Source organism: Pseudomyrmex gracilis, unplaced genomic scaffold (assembly GCF_002006095.1).
Source record: "Pseudomyrmex gracilis isolate BER0280 unplaced genomic scaffold, ASM200609v1 scaffold_2180, whole genome shotgun sequence".
Classification (NCBI taxonomy): Eukaryota; Metazoa; Arthropoda; class Insecta; order Hymenoptera; family Formicidae; genus Pseudomyrmex; species Pseudomyrmex gracilis.
In genome coordinates this window covers 8,442-18,319 of record NW_018022764.1, presented here as the reverse complement: position 1 = coordinate 18,319, position 9,878 = coordinate 8,442, and the positions used below count along the sequence as shown (strand labels likewise).

The following is a 9,878-nucleotide window of genomic DNA, read 5'->3' as shown; positions in this document are numbered from 1 at the left end:
AACTTTGTACTTAACAAGATTAAGGAAACAAAAACAAACTTTTTCTTTTATCTAAAAAACGAAATAACTTCTATCTAACCTTTGGTTATTATTTAGCGCGACAAGTCGACAACTCACGAACACGAAAGAAGTTTCGGTTTTAGTAGTAGTTTCGGCCGGTTCGCTGTCAAAACCGAAACTAAAACGAAACTCCAATTTTGTCCCGAAACTGGCCGAAACCGAAACCAAAACCGAACCTTCGGTCGGACACTACTGCGTAGTTCCAATGTGTATCACCCGTGGACATACGCTAGTTTACGGGGCGAAAAGTGATTACACATTCTCTTATGGACCTGGCCGCTCTTAGACTTCTCTCTGTCTATATATACACACACATACATATTGTTCTAATAATAATAAATATTACATAAAAAATTTTATTTTTACACTTTTATTGCAACTATTTATAAAGAGTAAATTTGTGACAGTGACTTGTAAAAGATATAATTTTTATTTAATTCTAGAGAATATACGTCAGAATATATAGAAAGCTTAATTTTTACTAACTTTCATACAAATAAAAAAACTATATTATTTGTAATTCTAAATTACAAATTATACGTCGAAAAAATTTAGGATCCGACTACATATGCAACAACCGTTGCGTGATCTAGCTTGCCAGGTATCATAGATATCTTCTCTAATGTCTTTTTCCTTCGGGATCTTTGTTCTTGCTTTGAAAGCTGTATTAATTGACCATCTTTCTGTTGTGCATAATACAATTCCGTATCTTCTAAAATTCGTCTCTTCGCAGCAGTTATGCGCACCTATAAAGACAATTGAGTTCAATATTACAGAAACTATTGTTTTTTTTTTTTAGCAATTGTGAGATAAAATGTACACTTACTGCGAAGTCTAAAAGAAGTTCACAGAGATGTTTGGCACTATTGCACGGTGGCCCTTCTCCAGAAACTCCACGTCTCAATAAATCTTCCATCCTGAGCAATGTAAGTTCATGTCTTTGATAAGCTTCAACTATAGGCAGGTTGTTGCTATTCCCGTTACTGTTACTCGATTCTGTATGTCGCAAATTTTCTACAGATCTTCGACGAGTTCTCGATCTCGCATCATGACTTTGCCGCGTGGCGTCAGCGCCACTGCTATGATTGGGTAAAACTGCAAATTTTCCGACCACAGGATCGAAGTTATCCGAAATTCCATCACTTGTCAAAAATACTATATCGCCTCTTTCGACTTCCGTTATAGCCAGCGTTAAGTTATTCAATTCAGGATTAGAGCCGTCTACTGGACCTAGAGCTCCTAAGGCATCTCGCATGTCTCGCATGCAGTGAATGTCATGAGATCCTCGTGTTATCTCTCTCACACCAGTTTTCCTGTTTTGTTTTTAGATAAGAAATTGATTATTGAACAGATCTAGCTTGTTATTGTGCAACAGTTAATGTTTTAATATATACATATACATTTATGCATAATATACAAAATATATCTGATATATATATATATATATATATATATATATGTATACTTTGAATATACATAAGCCAAACTATATATATATATATATATATATATTTATATGTATGCATAATACACAAAATAATCTTGTATGTACCTCGAATATACATAAGCCAAACTATCACCAACATTGCAGGTACAAGCAATATATTTTTTCTGGCATATATTTGTATCAGTATTTGAACTTGGCAGTGGAAGGACTGTGCATACTGTTAAAGTAGTAAGCATTCCTTGTTCCTGAAGAATTAAAGAATGTGCTGCATGGAATGATCGTAGTAACGCAATAAATACATCTTTTGTTGTCGTCATTTCACTATTTATAGATGGACAGAATAGTGCTCGATTCAAATATTCAATACTTCCATGGACCGCAGATCTGGCTGCTATACTTGCTTTTGTACCTTTTGAAAAAAAAAACTCAATCTAAGTATATTTTGTACAACATTAAAACAAAATTGGTTATGTTCTTACCCCAATTAACACCATCTGCAAGAGCTAATATAGCGGAGTTTGGTCTTGCTACAATACCAAAGCAATCAGCTATTGGTTCTCCATTATTAGTATCGTTTATAGGATTTTTCTCATACAATGTAGTTGCAATTCCATATGCATTTTCATGAGGATTGAACCAATCAGTAACTCCGGCAACTGTAACATTTGATGTTGTTGATCCTGAAAAATTTTTTATTGCATTATTTTACTGTACAAAAAACATTTTATTAATGTCGTTATACTAAAACTTACCACTTCTATATTGTTCATTTTGATCTAGCATGTCAATATAATCAATATCAGTATCACTAATACTTAAATGTTTCTGCTGAAGATTAACTGCTGTAAGACCACTATCAGGACCAGTATAAGCTGCAAATATTTCTTCATTTTCTAGAAAATTGTCAAGCTGCCTACTTGGCAATTCTTCTGGATTTCTACCATGCAAAATAGGTGGTCCTTCTTGTTTTGCTTCTAGCCTATAAAAATGTTACATACGTACATATATATATATATATACAGAGTCTCCGTAAAATTTTGACACAGCCGAAGTACGGAGATAGATTGAGTCAAACCGAATATAGAAAAGTTATTTGCTATTTTGCAAAATTCGCAATAGGCAATGAGATACAAAGTAATAAATGTGTGCCAATAAGCGCGTGAGAAGCGTTGGTTCTGACTCTGTAGGCGTGTGCGATTGTCAGCTGATCGCGGAGAGCAGTGGCTTTTTATCCCTCAAGCACTGCTCGCTCCTTTGCGTACCGCCGAATATCGGCTGACCGCGAAATCAGCCGAGTCACACGCCGCACTCGTTTGTTCACTCCGCCTCTCGTTGCTCTGACAGTCACACCTACGCCTACAGAGTCAGGACCAGCGCTTCTCACGCGCTCATTGGCGCACATTTATCACTTTGTATCTCATTAACTGTTGCGAATTTCGCAAAATGGCAAATAACTTTTCCATTCAGTTTGACTCAATCTATCTCCATACTTCGGCTGTGTCAAAATTTTACGGACACCCTGTATATACACATGTATCAACAATATATTAATTAAAAAATAACATTTTAAAATATATATATACAGTTTATTTTTTTATTCATGTTAAATTATTATATTAATTGTATTTTGAATGTTTCAATTTATACCCATTGAGGTAGCGTGTGATGAAACAGCCACCAGGAAAATCCTGAGTTAATGATCGTGGGTTTCTAAGTGGTTGTTCTCCAAGACCTATACTCTCTACAGCTCCAGCTAAGTTGCTAATAGATAGTTGGCGCATGAAACCGGCAACTTTCTTCCGTAAACTTGGCATCTTTCAAAGAAGTCCAAGCAAAGATACAGCAATTGAGAATTTTAATTATTGTCTAACATTATTTCATCTGATGAAAGGCTCATACCATGGTTATAGCTGCCAGCAGCAGGTCTCCAAATAAACCTTAAAATAATATATATATACAATGTAATTATCAGACATATACATTAAATATCAATAAAAGAAAGGAACAAAAATTAAATTGAAATATCCTAAACAGACAATTTTAAATAATTCAAACTTAAATTATTAAAATATTTTTAATATAATAAACTATTTTACATATAACAAAAAATATCTACAAATAAAAAAAAAGCTACTTTTAACTCTTTCTATGTTCAAAATAAAAGTTATGTATTATTTTTGACACTTACTCCAACTTATTGTTAATGTAAGAAAGTTTAATTCCTGTGTGTCTATATAAAAAAAAAGATCAGATAAGTTATATCTTTTTTGAGAAGATACAGAAAATTAATAAATAGATAAGAAATAGCAGTACACTAATTTTTGCGCAATTATTGATATCTCGACTTGTCAAAAGACACGTACGCACTAAACGAGACAACGAGAGAGAGACGAGAGACGTGTGTGTATAAAAATTTACTCTAGAAGTTACAGTTCCGTCAAACCAAGTCGCGCGTCGACAATAAGACAGTTACCTGGGAAAATTCTCACTGAATGGGAATGAGATCATGATGCGTGCTACGCGAGTCTATAGTCTTCCACTTGAGCGCCATATTGGCAATGTGTCAATACATGAACTACCCGTGTTGTGTGTGTACTTGCGAGAGTGAGAAGCGAACCCAAACACAGGCCACTTTTCACGCCGTGTTACACGCGCGACAGCAAATGACCGCGGTCTGTCTCTCGCTTGTGCATACATGGAAATCAGAACGTCGTTCGTAGCACGGCCGCGATTAATATGGGTAATAATGGGGCGTCAACGGATGTCACGTTCGACACGTTCTCGCCGAGGAGGTAACGTTATATACGCGCATATACGTATGTACGTGTCTGGTTTAAAACGGGGTCGAGAAATCGACGCAAATTAGCGCGACAATCTGACGACCGATGTGTGCGTCGCTCTTCCAGTTTTTGGTATACAGCGCGCGCGGGCTAAAATCAGCTGGCGCTTGACAGATTTCGCCTCTTATCACATTCGTTGTACATATGTACGCGCTTGTCGTTTGTCCGACCGCGCTGCTGTGCGCGACTGTACCAAGCTATATGGCTATATGTAGATGGATGTGGAGCGAGCGCGCACCGTGTCGCATGACGACGACGACACGGCTGCGCTCTTTTTTTGGCCTGTTTTGACATTTGGCGAGTCAATATGGCGTTCCCGTCACAGATGAAAGTCCGCAGTTTTTCGCGGTTATTTTAACCAACTCCTCGCTGGTTTCATCTCGAACTTTCCGCGTTACGTTCTCGCGCCCGAGGAGGCTCGGCGCCAAATTTTCTCTGCGCGCGAGTTTCCGCAAGCGAATCCCGCGACCATTCCCCGTGTTGTTTATTCTTGTTTTTAGTGTCCGATCCTTGCGGCAGATAGTGTGTGTTTAGGCAGTGCGTACCGTATATTTCTATACTGCGCGCTGTGTATACGGAATTATTATTACGTAATTGTATTATTTAAAAATCTGTCATCCCTAACGATTGGCCAGAATTATGCTTGCTCATCATACGGCGAGCGTTTTCTGTGTCTGACGAAAAACGCTTTCTCGAGAAAGTGTAAACGTTAGATCGCGCGTTATTCACGTGACGTTTATTTTGACACCTATAGTGGGAGAGAATTTTTTCATATTACACAGCGTAGACGTTAATTAACTTACTTCATATATCTGAAATCTTTATTAAATTTCTTTCCTTTCTCTATTTTTTTCTCGCAAAGTACAAAATCGTGGTAAAATGCTTGCAGATTATTTTTGCACTTTTGTTTCCAAGGTACAATACTATATGAGTATGTGGATGATTGTTAGTGCATTGTAAGAAGTTCGCAAAGTAATACAGGGGGATCGGAAGTTGTTGCTCGGATGACAGCAGAAATATAAGATGTTTGAGTCTCCGAGAAGTCTCCAGGAGGTTTGCCTTGATTTTATCTGTGGTAATGTGCTAGGCTTGTGCGAGGTACATCTTGGCGATACAAGCACACATTCTCCGAGTACTGTCAGTAATAATGTCGCTAATGGTAAGTAAAGCATTAAAACTGACGATATTATATATATTTAGCTGAATTAAAGCAGCATAAGTTTTAGATTAACAAGATATCTGTACACTGAACAGTAATAGCGCAGAAGTTGCTTTTGATACTGCAACAGGTAGAACAACATCTAACGATGCTCCAACAAACTCTGCAACTCGTCTTACCTTTAGGCATCCAGATGCATTCTTGCCAGCTGAAGTATCAGAACAGTTATTATCCAACTTATGTGAGAAGAAAACATTATCGGATTTAACAATTACGCTTTTTGATTCCAAGACCACCAGATTAAGGTGACGAGACTTGATATTACATAAAAGAAAAAATAAGTGGATTTTGTGACGACTATAGTTAATATTTTTTGTTTTTCTAGACATGTAAGGCTGAAAGATGCATCAACATTATCAGCTAAAGGATTAAGCATTCTTAAGCAACACAAAGTTGTAAATTTAATAGTAAATGGACTTAAAATTACTGTTAATGATTTAATTAGCTGTTTAGGTGATTGGAGTATACAAAATCTTAGATCGTTAAGTGTAGCTAAAGGCAGCTTTATGGATTTCTCAAGGTTATTATTGACTTTTGTACATTTGACACTTGCAAATATTATTTCACAATTACAAAAGGTTTTTATAACACAATGTTAACAAGTTTTATTTGTTTCACGTATTTCTGTTATAGACAACGCATGGTAGACATTGCAACGTTAAACAAATTGAAAGCACTTCATACTTTGAACGTCTCAGGAACAGAATTTAATAAACATGGCTTGGATATAGTAGTCGAAGATCTTCCTCTTTTAGAGAACTTAGATATATCTTGTACAAGAGTTGACGATATAACGCCGTTAAGAAAATGTAAAGATCGTTTAAAAACGTTAAATATGTACAATTTAAAGATAAGTGGGTGCGGGAATTTGATACCAGTATTACTGGAGTTAAACGAGTTAAGGCATTTAGACATTTCTGAAAAAGAAACTCCGAATGGTTTCGAGGTATTTGCACCCGCTAAGCCACAGATAACAGACTTTTTAAAAGCTCTAAATTGTATGCCTCATTTGATAACTCTAGATTTATCAGGTGAGTAACAATGAAATATTTGTGTATATAATAAGTAGGATGTTTTAATTAAAGTGTAACATTTTTTCTATTGATTATCATGTTTATATTATATACACAGGAAAAGATGATATAAATGCAAATCATTTAAGAAAGTTTATTGCGTCACATGTGCATTTAAGATTTCTGGGATTAGTACATTCTGACGCTTGTTATGACGAAAGTTTCGTAGATTCGACGCATGAAAATTATAGACTTGAGCTTGTTGTAAGTTGTTCCCATATTGGCATTAACTTAATTGCAAATGTTCTTACCCGGCATATAAAAAACAGTCTATATTTTACATTGTCACATATTTTTGGATTTGCAAGACATTGTTATTAATCATTTATTTTTATGTTTAGTTCATGTTTATGTGAGTGTGTTAAAATATATAATATGTAAAAAGAATCAATTTCCACCTGTAAATACAGAAAAAAATTTTTAAAGAAAACAATAAAAAAATAGTTACATTATTATTTGCTTTAGATCAGTGGTACAGCAACAGAATCACAAATTTTGGAAGCCCTTAGAAGGTATACGTACAGACCGATATATCTTCAAAAGTGTCTGTATAACTTATTTCGTTTGACACCAAACTTTCTTGAGCCACGAGTTGATGTGATAAAATTAGTGTTACCTGGAATGAGAGAGCACCCACAGGATTTTCGTGTGCAAATAGCAGCTACCGCTTGCATCTATAATCTCACAAAGGGTGAATTAGCTCTCATGATTCATCCGTCTATACTTAAACAAATAGTTGAATTAACGTTACTAGCAATGGAATCATATCCAACTAATCATCAACTTCAGAAAAATACACTACTGATTCTATGTAGTGATAGAATTTTACAAGATGTGTCATTTGACAAGTATAGGTAGCTATATAAAAATGTATAAATTTAATAAAATTATAATGTCTCTTAATTACGTATTCATAATTTGTAAAAATGTAAAATCTTGAATTCCACAGATGTGCAAGATTAGTTATGAATTGCTTGTCGACATTTGATGATCCTTCCACGAATCGTATGTCTGTGGCAATTTGCTCAATATTAGCAGCAAAAATATCAACTGTGGAAACCTCTATGCTTGGTGCACAACCACAATATATGTTGAAGTTACTTGCAATGGTTAGATCTAAAGTCGAATCCAAATTAGTAGATATTACAATGAAATTTACATTAAGTGCTTTATGGAATCTAACGGATGAAAGTGCTATTACATGCAAAGTGTTTCTTGATGAAGGTGGAATGGAATTATTTCTTGAAGTACTAGACTGCTTCCAAGGAGAATCCAGTGTAGAAACTAAGGTACTTGGTCTGCTAAACAATATTGCAGAGGTTTGTATTGGAAACTTTTAATATCGTGCATCAATTATCAGATATATCTATATAAGTAGTATTATTACGTGTACACACTAATATATTTATTTGTTAATATTATTAAGGCTATTTATTCTTTGTGTTATAAATTTCAGGTGGTTCATTTGAGACCACGACTTATGCAACCTCGCTTTATAAAAATGCTTTCTATGCTACTCGATTCTGAGCATATCGATGTATCTTATTTCGCGGCTGGTATCGCTGCTCATCTGCTCAGTGATGGTCCTCAAGCTTGGTATAGTATGCCATCGCAACCGAGTAGAGAGCAATTGTTAGATCAGTTGGTACATGCTGTAACTCATTGGCAAACACCACAAGGAGAGATGGTTGCTTATCGTAGCTTTCAACCGTTTTTCCCATTGTTACGTTGTACAGATGTATATCCTGTTCAGCTCTGGGCAGTATGGGCGATTCATCATGTATGTACAAAAAATCGTAAGTTTTAAAACAATATCATTTTATAATACAAACTTTACTAAAGTGTAAAACTTGATCTAATAAAATACAAAACTTGAAATAAAAGATAACTATGTTGCTTAAGTATAGCAATTAAAAAAAAAAAAAAAAACAAAAAAACAAGTTAATTTTGATATAATTATTGTGAGTGTAAGTGTTATTATTTGTCATAATAATATAATATGCTCATATTTTAGCAAAACGTTACTGCGTAATGTTAATCAGAGAGGGTGGTGTAGAAACCTTAAAACAACTGGAAAAAACACATACGGAATATACAACACAACCAAATTTGCAAATTTTATGCCAATCAATTCTGGAAACTCTCAAGTTAAATTCTTAACAAAAGCTGTTGTTTTCTAATTTGAAAGTCAAATACCGGTATACTAGTCAATGTTTACCTTAGTGCAACACATTCTTATCCTATTCTTTAGAACAAATAAATATATAAAAATTATATGGCCATGAAATGTTTATCACAAAAACAGACTGCAATCAAATTCACAAAAAATAGGTCCAAAATATTTTATAATTGTGCAATTGTGAGCTAATGAAACTAAAATCAGTAGATCTGAATTGAAGATCTTTTACTTGAAAAATATATATCTTTCTCTGTTCAACAGAGTGTATTGTTATATGCAGAATTAACTTTTGGAAAAACATTCAAATTATTTAGCAAGAGATGTATGGAATAAAGTAATAAATATAATGAAATTTACTGCCTTAATATAAATTGTATAGCTCGTAATGATGTATAATGTGTAGAGATATAAAGAAATTTTGACGAAAAGAATGTGTACGCGTGTGTGTGATTTTACTTTTTGAGAAGGAAAGGTATATATGTGTGCTTATTTATCCTTTTCTATAAAAACTTTCTGTACTATTAACACTTATTATTCATTTTTAATTTGAAATTTATACTTATTACATTTCGAAGTTTTATTTTGTAATTTTTCAGTTTTACATTGTAAATATTGTACAACATTGCAGAATAATCAAGTGCAGCAATAATGTAAGAATTCTAATTTTTTACGTTCCTTTTCGTATATATTTATATTGATTCAGTGAGATATCCAATATTTTCGCTAAAGTATTCATTTTAGTATATTGTTAAATGTTCCATGTTTCAATGTTCAATGATAGTAAGTTACATAATTTAATGAGTTATAATTGATGATCATAAGAAAGAATATCAAGAAGCATACTCGCTTTTTTTGTGAAAGTGAATTTCTAACAACAAGAACACGCAGAGTTAGAAAATTTGTTGTAATATGCATCGCAGCTTTTGCAGTTTATTTAAGAAACCGCAAACGCGTTAAAATTTATATTTCTAGTCTGTTATTTTAATTTGAACAAAAAATCGAAGTAATTATAATTAATCTTACAACCATTAATTGTAAATAACACAATCAATATAAAAAA

General features: G+C 33.9%; 2 protein-coding genes across 7 annotated transcripts; one reads left to right on the top strand and one right to left on the bottom strand.

Annotated features, from left to right (window-relative positions):
* Positions 1–420: 420 nt before the first annotated feature.
* On the bottom strand, positions 421–4,504 carry LOC109862682 (PP2C-like domain-containing protein CG9801). 4 transcript variants are annotated; one of them, XM_020442795.1, is made up of 9 exons: positions 3,981–4,504; positions 3,696–3,737; positions 3,407–3,444; positions 3,155–3,321; positions 2,260–2,486; positions 1,987–2,187; positions 1,613–1,916; positions 887–1,373; positions 421–806 (listed from the first exon to the last, which is right to left on the bottom strand). In XM_020442795.1, exons 3-9 carry the CDS (start codon positions 3,407–3,409, stop codon positions 612–614), a joined length of 1,584 nt encoding a protein of 527 aa, XP_020298384.1. In that variant the 5' UTR covers positions 3,410–3,444; positions 3,696–3,737; positions 3,981–4,504; the 3' UTR covers positions 421–611. The 4 variants fall into 4 exon arrangements, with proteins under 4 accessions (XP_020298384.1, XP_020298386.1, XP_020298385.1 ...); XM_020442797.1 differs by lacking the exon at positions 3,981–4,504 and adding an exon at positions 3,871–3,974; XM_020442796.1 differs by lacking the exon at positions 3,981–4,504 and adding an exon at positions 3,821–3,973.
* Positions 4,505–4,626: 122 nt separating this feature from the next.
* LOC109862681 (protein zyg-11 homolog B-like) lies at positions 4,627–9,174 on the top strand. 3 transcript variants are annotated; one of them, XM_020442792.1, is made up of 9 exons: positions 4,627–5,506; positions 5,583–5,811; positions 5,892–6,086; positions 6,200–6,597; positions 6,698–6,843; positions 7,105–7,493; positions 7,589–7,958; positions 8,096–8,419; positions 8,654–8,766. In XM_020442792.1, the coding sequence occupies exons 1-9, from the start codon at positions 5,371–5,373 to the stop codon at positions 8,669–8,671; spliced, it is 2,205 nt and encodes a 734-aa protein (XP_020298381.1). In that variant the 5' UTR covers positions 4,627–5,370; the 3' UTR covers positions 8,672–8,766. The 3 variants fall into 3 exon arrangements, with proteins under 3 accessions (XP_020298381.1, XP_020298379.1, XP_020298380.1); XM_020442790.1 differs by having other exon boundaries at positions 4,630–5,506; positions 8,096–8,435; positions 8,654–9,174; XM_020442791.1 differs by having other exon boundaries at positions 4,636–5,506; positions 5,637–5,811; positions 8,096–8,435; positions 8,654–9,174.
* The last annotated feature ends 704 nt before the right edge of the window (positions 9,175–9,878 follow it).